The 15,448-nt window shown below is 42.5% G+C and overlaps 1 protein-coding gene across 13 annotated transcripts in view; it reads right to left on the bottom strand.

Moving 5' to 3' along the window:
• LOC117455379 (cytoplasmic dynein 1 intermediate chain 1) overlaps positions 1 to 15,448 on the bottom strand; it is a 54,990-nt gene that overhangs the window by 16,404 nt on the left and 23,138 nt on the right. For 10 of the 13 annotated variants that reach the window (XM_034094873.2, XM_034094879.2, XM_034094874.2 and 7 more), the window contains 4 exons: positions 12,352 to 12,447; positions 10,232 to 10,403; positions 8,590 to 8,689; positions 8,319 to 8,444 (listed from right to left, as the gene is read on the bottom strand). In XM_034094873.2, the coding sequence (XP_033950764.1) occupies positions 8,319 to 8,444; positions 8,590 to 8,689; positions 10,232 to 10,403; positions 12,352 to 12,447 (494 nt within the window). The remainder of the gene's footprint in view (positions 1 to 8,318; positions 8,445 to 8,589; positions 8,690 to 10,231; positions 10,404 to 12,351; positions 12,448 to 15,448) is intronic. The other 3 variants (XM_034094876.1, XM_034094883.2, XM_034094885.2) reach the window with 1 other exon arrangement.

Genomic DNA, 15,448 nt, shown 5'->3' with positions numbered 1-15,448 from the left:
TGGGTGGCCTGAAGCCTGATGATAGTACTCATTTGTATTGGTTGGTTATTGGATATTAATATGATTTTACGAAATCAGTTAAAAGGATAGTCTAAATATTTGATAAACTAAATGCAATTAGTAAAAATTAGTATAAATGTCTAGGAGCTGCATATTTAATGTAGACTGTGAAAAAGCAACACTAAAACAGTACTCCATTTTGAATTTTTGATATTGTTACGCAGACATTTAGCTCTTTTTCAGCAAATATTTTGGCAATTTGAAGTCAAATCGAAGTGATGTCCTTGTGTTTCTTTTTATATTAACTAAATAAACGCTTTAAAAGTAGTTTTAAGAAAACAATTAGGGCTCACATGAATCCACCTTTACATCAAATCCATGCCTCACGCAGAAGGCATTGATGTGCCAACATGCAATGAGGTCATGGCAGTTTTGGAAAGCAGAAGTTACTGTATAGGTAGGGAATCTTAAAATTGGACTTCATGTTAAAGGAAAAGCCAAACATTTGTTTTATTTTCTTTTTTCGTTCCTTTCCCTCACGCTCTCTCCGGCCACCACACCATGTGCGGAGCCGCCAACTCCAAACCCCAGTTCCTTTTGAAAAGAGACTGGAAAACAAACCAGAGGGAAAGAAAACACTGCACTCTTTTTCTCTTTTTTGTTTCTTCTGAGGAGTCACGGCTTCCAGACGAATGGCTCGGGAGACGCTTCAGATGTCAAGGCTCAAAATAAACTGAACTTTGTGGTAAAGAATAAAGTCGCTCCTCCGCCGGCGAGGAAATGTTTATTGACACGGCCGGGAAAAAGGAATTTAGATTTATTAGCATGTATTACCACACACAAGATGGCCATAAACTATTAATTAGATTTTAGAATTTGCTCTGATTTATTCCTTTTGCTAAATCATAAAAGCTTCATTAAAATAATGTCTAAAACATATATCTGTCCCATGAACATAGAAGCCATTGAAAAGCAATTTGTGTACCATTTTCACTAAAATAATCTGAACATTTTTTCAAAATGCCTCTAAGGAATACTACAAGTCCCCAAAGTATTGAAAACTGTTCAACAGTAAAGCTACTTCACTTCAAATGTCAGGACGACAGCTCTCATACTCAAATACACTTGGGTGAGTCTGCCTTCACCCGGATCACTTTGATATCCAGGAGTTCTGGGATGACCTTTACACTCTGTGGCCGTCAGACAGGCTGCTGTCTGAGGTCTGCCCCCCGCCCCCAGTCAGACTCCATCAGTGGGCTAATGAACCCGAGACCCTCCTTCTCCATCATCTCTGTGCACAAACACACACATCCACTAACTAGCTTCATACACACACATGGCGGCAACACCACAACTATTTATCAGGCTTCATAAAGTAGGGGGAGATATTTAGCCTCAGGCAGATATAAGGGCGCAGAAAAACAATATCTAAATAGTTGAAGGATAATAACAGGCTAGTAACTAACATCTCTAAAGCGAGGACAGTTGTTTCTCTTGTTTCCAGTCTTCATGCTAATCTAAGCTAATTGGGTTAACATTTCCCAGAAAGGTCAAACTGTTTCTTAAAGTACTTTCCCTCCACAATCCCTTTCTCTACGAAGCCTCATCTCCATGCCTACAGAGATTTAACAAAAACACAAGACTGTCATAAAAGTCAGTCATTACACATTTCAATATTGATGCTGAACTCCAGATTTGTACATCAAATATATGAATACATTTATCTTTAAACTCGCTACAGAGACCTTCCTCTATTTGATCTATTCAGGAAAGATTAATATGACAACATGTTTAAGTATTAACATAATTAAAGACTCAAATCCACAAGCATACAGACACAAATAGAAAACATCCCCGCTTTGTGATTCCTCCGGCAGTTATCGCGCTACATATACGTCTCTACTGCACATAAGTATTGACAAAGAGAAGCTAAATTAAATCAAGAGCCTCCTCTATTTGCTCCATATGTTAGTTTAACTCCTAAGCCCTATCAGTGTCCCCATCTTAAGAGGAAAAGTCCTGACTAAACTCTCAATCCACTCTGTGAGAAACCACACGTTATGCCATCATTCCCCTCATGTACTGTACGGCTTAGTGAAAGAGCTACTGACAATTAGCCCGGCTTTGTCCCGGTGCACTTAGAGGCGCGTGCCAGCAGCAACATAAAAGCGGTTTTCTCTAAATGCTTCTAATCGTGTGTCACATCGGCACATATGTTTTGTAGCTTTATGCCTTTTAAACGTACTGTATGTCATTTGGTGCTGAAATAAGATCAATTTGTCCCGCGCTATAAGGACGTTTACGATGTGAGCGCATTGGGGAATTGGTTGACACTCTAAAGCGGATTCTCAATTGAAGTGTCATGAAGGAAATGAATGACTGAGTTTCGAGCTGAATTATGGAGCTCCTAGTTACGATGGATTTGTTTACTGTATTTTCATTCCTAAACATTTGCCATCAATCACTCAAACACTTGTGCATCAATTAGAGACATGTCACTGTGTGGAAACATAACTGTCATCGATGTGTGGAGCTAATATTCTAAATTAAATACAAAAAGGTTTTTACATTTTAGATCAGCACAAAGACAGGAAACAGGAAACGGGACTAATTATTGGACTGTCGCGAGTCATGTTTGAGTTTTAGACCTGATGTTATCACGGACAGAGTCGCCTTGCTGTTTACCGGTCTCCAAACTGTCTGTAAAACGGGGTTAACCTGTTTCTGCCTTTAGCGTCATAACTATTCCACAGACTTCAATGTTATCAATCTTCTCATCTACCTTTTCGAATAAGCATTTCTTCCCATATTAAACCTTTCCTTTAAATCAAATGCAGCCACGCTCCTCCCATCCCCCTGCAGCTTCTCTTCATTTTAGATCACTTTGGACGTGTGAGTCGCACGAGCACCACATCTGTCTAAATAACACCTCAACAACTCTCGTGTCGGCGATGCTCCCGCTATGATTGCATCTCCATATCGGCGCTTGTTACGGAGCCTGACATTTCATTTCCAAAAGGCAGAGTGGCTCTGTGGCTGGTTCTCCTCTCCCATGCAGCGCGGGTCAGACACCTGCCGGGTCATCTCCTGCCAGCGCAGACCGAGAGGATGTGGGGAGTGACAGCTCCCGGAAGAAAAAGCAGCGGAGAGAGTCACTTCTGTGTATTTGGCCTCGGATGAATTGTGGACATTTTACAGGGCGACACTCTGGCAGTCAGAACAGTGGGTTACATTTCTTTCCTCAGGCAGGATCTGCCGAGTGTTTATGTGTGTGTATGGGGAGAAACTCACATACACAAAGTATCATCTACCATATCTCACACAGGCTCGCAAAGCTAAGTGCTTCTGGCAGCCCTTATTATATTGATGGGAAGTGTTCTGTAGAGGATAATACACACACGGTAGGCCCTGGTGAAAGATGGCACCCAGCAAGGGATTAGGGGGGTAAGAAGGAACGACAGAGAGAGAAAGAAAGCTGGAGAGAGACGAACACTCCCTCCTTTGTTGCTTCTTTCGATCTTTCACATTTCCTCGGGCAACAAACTGTTCCTTGAGTCGGCTCGGGACGGCAGAAATAAAGCGAGAGTGGTATGGTGAGAAGAAAGAGGGAGGCGGGGGGGGGGGGGGGGTGATCGGGCATGGCAGACAGTATATCCTCCCAAAAGTAGATCCACGCTCCATCCTTTCCCCCCTCCTGCCTCCCCCCCTTGCTCACCACACTCATCTGTTTTCCACTCAGCCTTATCAGGACCAGATGGATCTGACTGTCTTCCCTCGCATCCCCGCTCCTCAACCTCCCGACCACCTTTCTCCCCCTGGCTTCGCTCCTTTATGACACCCCACGGATTTTGTCACTCTGTGGTTTCTGGCAAAGAGAGAGAAATACCGAGTAGAGTCTCAATTTCACCCTGCAAAGAATGAGGAGCGAAAGCATGAGGAAGGGGCTCTGGGAGCAACAGCAGGCCCGTCTCTGCCTCCAAGGGCTCCTATCTCTTTACTTCATATATTTAGTTTGTTGGGCTCACGTCTTTTTCTTTTGCCTGTTAGTTGCTTTAATGATGGTTGCGTGTTTGACTCAACCATACACGGCTGTATTCTCTATCTATCTATATTCTATCTCTGAAAAAAGTTCTTCCTCAGGTCTGTTTTCCAAACACATTTATATCTATTGCAATATTACCACATAATATAAAACGGGGCAAATTGAGCATTCTTAAACTTTGAATTCCTTTTGAAAACTTACTCTAGTTGAACAACTGGGTAGAATTTGCTATTTGTCAATATTGTGGCTAAAAGTCGACAGTTTCCATACCGATATTAAAACAATACTTCTTCTTGGGCTCTTCTATCTTGGGTAGGAGAGTATAATTTTTCAAAGTTTAACATGTTGGGAAATCTTCTTTCTTGCCGGCAACCTCATTTTAATACCAGAACACACCTGGAAGAAATAATGAAACCAAATAAAGTAACCCAGCCACTATACAATAACATCTCAATTAAACAAAAAAAGATGTGCTAATAAGTGAGCTATTTTATTTTTTCCAGATCTTACGCTAAAGTAGGTAAACCTGTGGTATCAATCTTCTAACTCTTATCAATCAAATATATTTGCATAATACGTAACACTTTCTTTAACTCTCAGCCATGGAGAGTAAGGCCCAATTCTCAACAAGTTGGGTTTAAGAAGAACTGGTTTCAATTTCCAGACTTTTTATTTGTTGCAGAATGAGACACTGCTTTTCGTACAGCCAAAGTTGTACAAATAATCAAATTCACCGCAAAATTCAACCCTAAAACGTTTTTTCCAGAACAAGCTACATATGTTTCCAAATCAACTCCAGTCTCACAGTCGTATATTGCTGCGCTCGCGCTTCCAGGAGTTCTCTGCTAAGCTTTCTGAACACAATGCAGCTTCGTCCTCCAGTGTCGTTTCACATTGGTTCCAACTTAGAAAAGGCCTGTGAATAATGCTGTTGCAGTGGTCTCTCTTTTCGCTCCCTACCTCCCTACCCTCTCTCCCTCCCTCCCTCCCTCCCTCCCTCCCTCCTCTCCTCCTACTCCGCTTCTCTTACTCAACCTTCCTGGAAGTGTCAAAGGCCTAGGGAACAACGCAAGGCAGCACGATATTAATAAAAATATGTCTGAGTCCAATGGGATATGACAGCAGCGGCGGGGGTTGTTACAGGGAGGCGTGTGGTTTCGGGGGTTCGGCAGAGGTTTTAAGTCAAACGGGCTCTTTAATGTGGTGTGACTTTGCCCACTTGAGAGGCTGGTGTGAAGTTACAAGATTGGCCCCAACTGGGATGGGGCGATGATGGGTCCAACTGCTCTGATGAGACGGCCCTGATGAGGGGAGGCACGCTCAACTGGTACCAGAATCCACAGCAGCGCCCCCTTCCCACTGACGGGGCACACTTCCTCTGTTATGTTACAGATCACTGGCGGCTAAAGTGGGGCCATGAAACTGCCCCCGGTCGTCAAGGGGATGTTGGATATCAGTTATAGTTTATTCGCTGTCTAGAATGAATGAGAATTCAAGATCTGTAAATATAAAACTTTAAATATATAATGAAAACAGCTTAGATTCTTTAATGTCACTTTAAATGGAATTGATTAATCTTGAATGGTTTAGGATCGACGAGGGAACACCCTTTGTCAAACCAGGACCTGTTGCATTAGAATACAATATTACAACACTGTTGCAGTCAGACACACGCTTGTACTCCTCCCAAAATCAACACCAATTGTTTTACTTTGCACAACACCAGCAAGTCACAGACAATAAATCCCAACAGGGCTAACTGATCAAAACATTGCCGAATGAGAAATGATATGTAGTGTCAAGTGTAATTAAACAAGGTCCCTACAAAAGTGAATACAGCTCCAATATAGCTCTGAAACAAATAAAACTGCACCGGACACATTTCTAACCAAAATGTGAACCCTTGTTTAGGATAAAACATTTAGACCCTGAATAGGAGGTTGTATGTTGTTAGGAAGGTCGTTTTTTTGCTTTGCTAAGCCCATCCACCAAACTGCATGCGGCCAGGCAAGAAATATAGAAGCCTGACCTCACCAAAACCCCATCTGAAACACGAAGCCTTCTTTAAGCCTAGCCTTATACAATAAAGCCCCTGCTGAACCTCAACCACAAACCCTCCAATTCCGACCCTGCACTGTCATTCTTTGGTACCCTTCAAACACGAGTATGATACTCATTATGTGCACTATAGTATTCAGACATCTACCTATCCATCCAAAAAATAAAACCCACAATAGATGCATAGAGAAAGCCTCCTATCCGTCTGTTCTTTTAGTTTAGTATGGGGACGTTGAAGGTGAAAAGAAGAATAGGAAAAAGTAGAGAAAGAGGGGAAGAGGGGAAGAGGCCCTGTGGTTTTGGGGGGTTACTCGGCAGAACATGCTCGCACATTAAGAGCCATTTGATCCACGGCTAACTCGGGAGTCGCGGCTCTGTTTGCAAAAGACCCCGCAAAAAGGAAAAGGAGAGAAAAAATGTCTCTTCTCCTCTTCCCTCTCGTCTAACCGCTCCTGTGCTGCTTTCATCCAAATCCAACAGTGACAGGGGAAGTCATGGCTGAGGCACTTGCAACCCCTTCTTTCTATTTCCACTCCATTTTATTTTATCTTCATTCATCCTCTGTTTATATGGGCACTCCATTACTCCAACTCCCTGCTCATTTGCGCTCTACTTTATCTTCCTTTCGCTGTTTTTGAGTCATTCACTTTTGTTTCTCCCCGCATGAAAAGAGCATGGCTCAGCCACAGGCCACACTAACTCACTGACTAACACTGGGGCGGTAGGAAAGTGAGGCACTTGGGAGTTTCTGTTCTCTCAGTTTTTCTTCGGCCTTTTCCCCATCTGATATCACTTCATCTAATGCACATCTTTCCAGTAAACACTCACTTACAAAAAAAATAAAAATCTCGGCATGTGGACAATTTTTGGACTTTGTTTGAAGAAAGTGCTTCGTATGAGTCTGAGAATCAAAAACAAACACAATTGACAATACGTTGTTATGTTAGACCCTTAGTCCTCTGTTTTTCAATGGAAACAGACGCTATTGTATTCCAGTGAGCGCATTGTCACTTTGAGCACAATTCACCTCTGGTGCACACATTAGCAGCTGAACGCACCCTTAATATAAACTGAGCATTTTATCAGCTGCTCACACAAACATCCTTAAACCCCAACGTCTAATATTCATTACTGGTGATCCACAAGTAAGCATGCTCAGAAACCGCAATGTTAATAAAGTCAGATGTACTGTGAATACTTCGTCAGAGAACCACATGGAAAAACTACTGAATCCTACAGCTACACGATCCCTCGCTGTAATCTATCCTTAAGACCACATGGATTTTAGCAGCGGCATAAATTATGGTGCAGTGAAAGAACCGAGTGCTTTAAAAGTCCATTATGGAGCGAGACTTGTATAGCGAGCTAGATATTGAAATATTTCCACGCAGAGTGCGGTCTTCTGGAGTATATGGTTCTGTATGTGTTCGACAAAAAAGAAAAAGAAATCGATTTCCTGTTTAAACGAAGCCTAAATGTGAAAGTATGCGTGTGCATTTTATTTCTGAGCAATGAAGCCTGTGACTTTAATACTTTTACAGGTGTATTTACAAATTTGCAGTGACGTGTATGAGGAACATTTTTTAATTATTGGGAAACCCGGCACTGCTGACATTCGACGCAGCATCAACGTGGGTGGGCTAACACACACATGTGGCAGCGTTGGATTAGGAAGTGGTAGGCCACATCCTTTAACTAGCAAGACGGCCTCGCCTGTCTCGCGGGAGCCGTGAAGCCCTCACACCCAATCCTTCTATCCCTCCATCCCGTTTTCTCTGTGTCACTTGTTATTAGCATCTCACCCATCATTGAGTTACTTTCCAAACCAAAACCTACGTTGTTGCCATAAAAACTGGCCTGCAGTGGCACCGTTCAGCTTTAATCCAATCTGGAGGGTCAAATGAGCGCTTGTGGTGCTGCCTTTCATTTCCCTTTGCTTCACTCGTTACTATTCAGTCACAAAGGGGCTCTCATTATAGGGTAGAAAATAGGAAAAAGCTGGAGCTGTTGGCTTGCCATTTAAGGTATGAAAAGAGGTGAGAGGGAGATGTAGCATGATTTGTTCTTTTTTTTGTAGCTTTGTTGCAGATGTTTGTACACTTGCAACTAAACACCCACAAAACATAGGAGAAATCAAATAATCAAAATGAACATCTTCCTGTCCTGAAATCATATCTGCCATCATATTTTGTAGTTGTGAAAATATGTGTACAAGTACCTGACAGTGATAGATGTACTCAGGTGTGGCCTTCTTAAATTTCATGTTCCATACTAAAGCAACACCATCCGGTTCATGAGGAGCATCCTCATTATTGTTGTACGAGGCGACCAGCAGCTCTGGATACTGAAAGAGAGAGACAGAGGGATGAACATATAAGTATTAAAGTGATGCTCAGCACCTGAATGTTTGCGGCAAGACTTTAGGAAGCATAGTTTTGGATTTATTCATTTGAAATGTACATTGACACACACACAGCTGCAGGCCTCACCTGAGGGGACCAGTCGAGGCAGGTGATCACGCGATGTTTGGACCAGTGTTCATCGTAGAAAACTCGGCTGAAGGACAGACTGGAGCCGCTACCCAAGTCTCTGAAAAAACACAGTAAATATATCATGAAATAATGTGCCTTCAGTCTGCAGGGGTCGGTTCAACGTTTTTATTTAGTCATACGAACATAGCTACAGTGTAGTTATGCCGATGACAATCTTAGGTCACAGGCTCCTCCAACAGTGCAACACAAAACACAGATAAACAGAAAAATATAGTGCCAGTAAATACAAAAAGAAAATAGTTTAAAAAAGTGAAATAGTGCAATAAGAGTCTATATGCAAGTTATTGGAACATGATATATTAGATAGATTATTTCTAAGTAGCAGCCAGATGAATGTTATGGATGTTGTTTCAACAGTGCAGGTGTTTAACAGTCCTATTGCCTGTGGGGTGAAACTGTCCCTGAGTTGTGATCACTGCTGGGGTGCCTCCAATCTGGAAATCCACACCGTGTATTCGAAATAGTCAGATTGTTGCATCATTTCAGTAAGCTGTTTTGTATTTTGTGTCTATTTGTTCATTGCAACTCAGTCAATTACAACATTACATTTAGCTGACGCTTTTATCCAAAGCGACTTACAATAAGTGCATTCGACCAAGAAGATACAAACTAGAAGAAAACAGAATCATATAAGTACATCAGGTTTCATAGAGCCAAAACATTTCAAGTGCTACTCAACTGGCTTTAGATAAGCCAGTCCGTTGTTAGTATACAAGTGCTTTGTTAGTATATAAGTGCTCTGTTAGTATATAAGTGCTCTGTTAGTATGTAAGTGCCGAGTTAGTATATAAGTGCTTTTTATTTTTGTTATTTATTTTCTTTTGAATTCTATCGCTCGAGGTGGAGTCGAAAGAGATAAGTTTTCAGTCTGCGCCGGAAGGTGTGTAAGCTATCTGCTGTCCTGATGTCAATGGGGAGCTCATTCCACCATTTTGGAGCCAGGATAGCAAACCCACGTGTTTTTGCTGATGGGAACTTGGGTCCCATTCGCAGCGAGGGTGCAACGAGCCGTTTGGCCGATGCAGAGCGGAGTGCACGTGCTGGGGTGTACGGTTCAACAAACATTGTTCACTATTCACTGTGAATGATCCCCTTTGTCTGCAGTGCTAAATTAGATTGAATGGTGGTTATGTTGTTACAATTACATTAAAACAAAATGGAAACCGTGAAAAGGAGAGTACTGATGTTGAGCCTGTTTTAGAAATAATCTCTATTTGACCACAGGCTTGATGCTTAACTGTGGCTGCAGTGGTCAAAGTCAAAGTTAGAAGCATTTGTATAAAATAGCAGAGCAGTATACAAACACATCTTTGCATTTCTAACTTCAACCGACACTTTGATAAACCTACAACTGTTCAGATTGCAAGACGAGAGGATGGATGTCAGTTTCCCCCTGAGAGGGTGACATCAGCAGGAAAACATGCAGTTTGAAGAACAAAGGAGTTCCCGGGACCCTAAAGTGTCACAGTGGGCATGAGTCAGTCTTTGCACATTTCCTAGTTTGAGGCTCGCAAGCAAACACACACACATGTGCTCTCACAGCCAAACACAGACTCTCCCTCCTCCCTTCCAAGCTCACCCCTCCTTCTCCTCCAGGTCCAGGCCGCTGTAGTCGAAGAAGATGTTTCCGTCTTCGGCCAGAGCTCTCTCCATCACCCGGATGCTGCAGTCGAAGAAACTCTGAAAGTCTGAAGAGTGCAGGGTCTGCTGCCTCTCCTCCTCCGTCATCTCCCTCAGAACTGGAAAGGAGCCTGGTGAAAGGAACATTTCATAAAGACAAGAGCATGAGAGAAACAGTTATTCACACATTATGCACAACGCACCCCGGAAAAAACGTGGGTTTAACATCTTAAAACTTTGCATTTCTTTTGTCCGACCAATCTTCCAAATTCCAAAGATATTACATTTAATTTTATTATAAAACAAGAGAAAAACCTTCCTCACCAAGTAGCTAAAAGTAGGGAAGGTTGACAATACATTTAGCTGATTTATGTTTTATCAATGTACTTTACTTCTTGCAAAAGTATATTATCAGTACTAATTAGAAGCTGTTAAATCTATGTAGTTAACATTTTCTCTTTTCCTTTTTATACCTAAAATATAAAATTGTTCAATCCTTTGTTGCATTATTTAAGAGAAACAAATAATAAATCATCTCAAAAGTGCATTTAAAACTATAATAAGTCAATAGTATTTGATGTGACCTACAAAATACAGGTATGTGTGTTGGTTTTAAACAGCTGAACCACACTTTCGCTCTGTCCCGTTCAAAAGGGTTTTACTAAGACATTTCTATATTTCTAAACTCAACTAATACATCTGTATTTACACTACTCTAATGATTGTGACAACCTACTTTTAATAGCTGAAAATAGTTCAAATGCCTGGCTGTGTATGACTTTAATGCATTATTAAAAAACAGGGCTTCCGGTGTCAGATTAACATTCACTTCATCTCTATCAAAACCAGGATCCCATCAAGGACATACTAAACTACAAACAGTTCCTAATGCATCTCTTCTAATAAAACCCTACAGTAAGAAGTTCATAAACAAGAGAAAAAACAAAGCGTCCCGCCTCCCTTTGAACGTAATGGCTGCACAGCACGGCGTCCGGGTTTTGAAGTCACTGTCCCCAAGCACACATGCGATTTTTACACACACACACACACACAGGCACGCACAAACACACATATATCGACCTTTACCCTGCCTCTTGACTTTGATCCCCCCCCCATCCCTTTGTATTTCTTACGAGTTGTCAGAAAAGAGCCAGTGATTCGAGTGGCAGAGATCAAAGGCCAGACCTTCTAATAGGCCAGGATGGAGAGGAGACGGATGACTTTGTGTTTATGAGTGTGTGCGTGCATACATCTGACCATGTGTGTGTGTTTGAGTCACATTCAGTGCCGTTATGAGTCTGAATACGAATATGTCTTTCCATCTGTGTTTGCATCACATGTTGTATTTTAATCAAGCCTAATCTTCATATTTCACAACACAAACGCTCCACATACACACACGCGCTTCTCCATTCCTCTCCTCTTTGAAGTGTGGTCAGGGGGGGGTCAAGTGACAGGTTTTTAATCAGTGCTGACCCCCACATGCCATGGAGCTGATATGCTGGACCCGCCTTAACCCCCACCATAATCACCCCCGTCCTTCCATCTGATCCACCCACTGACTGGCAGACGGTGTCAAACACAAGTGGCCGTGATTCGTGACAGTTTCAAAACCAACATGAGAGAAGTCTAGGAAACAAACTAGAGGGTAAAGAATGTTATGTTTTTCTGTCTGCAGAAATTCAGGGCACAATTGCTACATAAAGTTAATTAATAAACACAAATAAATGAACTAAAATGTGTTTGCAGATGCATTTTTATTTTTACTATTTATTTCTTAAACTGTACTGTAACTTCCATGGTTTTATTTCATGGCTGTCTTATTCAAATTAGTGTTTAATGTTTCACATTGTATTTAAATGTCCTTTTATTACGCGCTTTTTTGCACTTTGTTGCACTTTGTTGCTATGCTTTAAATGTTTTAAAACACCATTGTTGCTCTAATGTGCTTTGTATTCAAACATGCAGGAGGAAACCTACAAAAGAAAATGTAACCAGAATAAATAAGGTGATTACGGATCTCTAAAATGCTAATAGCTGAACATGTTTACCCTCCAATAATGGATTCATCCTTTGTACCTTCTTTGTTTTCTCTGTTGTCATCTTCATCCTGTTGCTCCGACTCAGGGCCTGGCTTTGCCTCCATCATCTCCTCATCTTCCTCTTCCTCCTCTACTGAGAGAGAGTAAAATAAAGAAAGAGAGAGAGAGCACTCATGTTAATCAACAGCTGTTCCAATTTTCCTCTACCTCCCGCTGCGTCCTGCCTTCCCCCCCTTCTTAGCAAAATAATCATTCCCAGACAAGCACCGACGTACACCTGACTAGCTAACATTCAGTCCAAATGGGTTTCATTTACAAACACACGCACTGCTGGGTTTTTTCAAAAAACACAAAATGTCAAGCATTCAGGCTGCAGAGTTTCTATTACACTTGCGTATGTTTACTAAGTATACTTTACATTGTAATATAAAAGGAAACAAGCTTGTAAACATATCCGTATTGTCTCTCTGTTCACATGGTCTGCATATGTGCAAACAAATATAACACAAAAACACAGAGACGGACAGCAGGAAGTGTCAGAGTTCTGTTCACTCTTCTCTTTTTCTTTCACCTTTGACCCAAAATCAAAAAGGTCCATTGGTGTGTGTGTGTGTGTGTGTGTGTGTGTGTGCGTGCGCGTGTGTGAAGGGGATTCCCTCTGCATTCCCTCTAATCAGGCTCAGCAATTATTTGCCTCTCCAGGATGTATTGTAAGTATGTGCAGTGTGTGTGTGTGTGTGTGTGTGTGTGTGTGTGTGTGTGTGTGTGTGTGTGTGTGTGTGTGTGTGTGTGTGTGTGTTTGGGAGGTGGTGGGGTTCAAGTATGAAGGGTTACTGTCAACATAGGCACCTGCTTGTCAGCTACTCCCCCCCCCCCCCAACAAGCCCTCACTCCCCTCGGGGTGTGTGTTGGTAACCCTTACCAACCTCTCCTCCTCTTTTCTGTTGCTCCTTCCCTCCGAAACAGATGCTTAGATTTTTTTGGGGGCCTCTCTCAGTAGACCTCTTAACACCCTGACACCGTGACCAGACACCTGTGGTCTGCCAACACACACGCTACACACATACGATCTGTCTTTCCCTCTCTCTCAAACACACACACATCCCGGGGCCCACGCCTGTAGAGCCAGGGGTGGCGAGGGGTTAACTGGCGCAGGGTCAAGCTGACAACAGTGGCTCAGTGCAGCGGGAGGAAGTGACTACATCACACTCTCAGACGTGTCATGTCTCCCTCTCACACACACAGAAACACACACTCACGGGATGTGTTTAACTCAGCTGGAGTATGGCCCGGGGCACTGTTAAAACCACTTGCTGAAGCACTGCTCTTGCACCGGACGAACTGTCTATTCATCAACTTGGACTCGCCTACGCTTTTGATAAACTCACTGCTGCTCTTTAAAAAAGGTACACATTTGATTATAATGGTGGAGTGATCTCATCAATATGATTGGGATCACTTCTGGCTTTAATTTACTTACATTTATGGCTTCCCAGAACATCCTTTTCTCACCCTTTTTCTCTACTAAATGTTTGATATATGACTTTCTTACTGTACATAATCAATCACTAAGCCATATCAAATGCATGCCGGTGAGGCTCAGTCCGAGTAAGTGGTTAACAGTCAGCAGTAGTGATCCAAACACCAGTGACCCACCAGTATGGAGGAGAAACCAGAGAAAAAACAGACAGGCAGGCTGCCAGACTAGCTCCATGTCTGAGCTGCCAAAACACACAGGCAAACAGACGCACAGGAATCCCCTTCATTCAGGACTTTTGTCGTCCATTGATGGATCAGTTTATACATTTTGAATTTTTCAGATATTGTTTTCTTGTCATCTATCAGTCTCATCACTATTCCTCTCCACAAACGTCTGTCCTTACTCTGATATGGCTTTAGGATGTGAACAGAAATGTGGGGTCCTGCTAATAAGATGCATTACTAATTTATATTCTTAAATATTTTCCTTGACCTTATATGACCGGTCCGCCGGTTGGAATGTGTGGTGATGGGAGGAGCGTCAGTAGAGGAGAGAGAGACCACATTGAGGAGCGGTCAAACTGTCAACCCCCGGGACCACAGGACTCTGGAGCAAGGCAGCGTGATTCATGGCCTATGGGTTACCTCACTGAGGGGAGACGGTCCAATTCCCGTATGCTGATGTCGTTGCATCAAGTTGTTCTGAGTCCCCGCACCAAAAATATCCTGGCTATTTCCTTTGAATGGACATTTTTAGGGGTACATGTTTATGTATGCAAGTAAAGCAAAAGCTCCATTGTGGTAAATGATACTGGAGAGTAGGATCCATGGGTTGGAAATGATGATATAAAAGTTTTTTTAAATGTACATGCAAACACACACAGGGTTTACTGATGTGTTGCAGAAGAAGCAGGGAGGGGAAATCAAAAGAGACAATCTTCCACAGTTAGAGTGTGTCTGCTTGCTACCCTGTAAGTATCCACACACTTTCTTATGTCCACCTCTTTCCAATCACGAGATGCTTTCTCCTTCCACCTGCCGCTTAATACCGCTCCTCACCGCGGGACAACAGGTTAACCAGTGTCCTCCCCCTCGCCGTAGACGGGGGTCCACCTTGATGAAACTCCGCTTGGGGGCTCCTGTTTTGGCCGACTACACACTCGGGGTAATGATATCCTCCGTAGCCCGGGGCTGCCGCATCTGACTGCCTCAATCTTCCCCCGGCTGCTTACTCATGCTGACCGTGCCCAGTCAATTCTGCACAACCCAGCAGGTATGAAGACACACAGATTCACAGTGTGGAGATACACACACAAGTACACACAAACAAATGTGTAAATGTGTATACACACACACACACACACACACAATGTCTGAATTTGTGAAATTGTTTGGAAACACAGAAATATTACTTACTGCAACAAAATGGATGGCAGTAACAACAGAGCCTTTCATATGAAGATACTGCTGATGTCGTTGCCAGCGGTAGGCTCTGCATGAGTAACACTAGAAACTGGCCAATGTGCGGTCATTTAGGGCTGAAAAAATTATAAAATATATGATTGTATATTTTTCGAATGCACCTATCCAATCCAAATCTTATCCCAGTAAGAGGATTGAGTATCTGCCATCATTATTCATGTTATTTGACATAC

This window comes from Pseudochaenichthys georgianus, chromosome 11 (assembly GCF_902827115.2).
Source record: "Pseudochaenichthys georgianus chromosome 11, fPseGeo1.2, whole genome shotgun sequence".
Lineage (NCBI taxonomy): Eukaryota > Metazoa > Chordata > Actinopteri > Perciformes > Channichthyidae > Pseudochaenichthys > Pseudochaenichthys georgianus.
The sequence above is the reverse complement of the archived record's forward strand: the minus strand, read 5'-3'. Positions and strand labels throughout refer to the sequence as shown.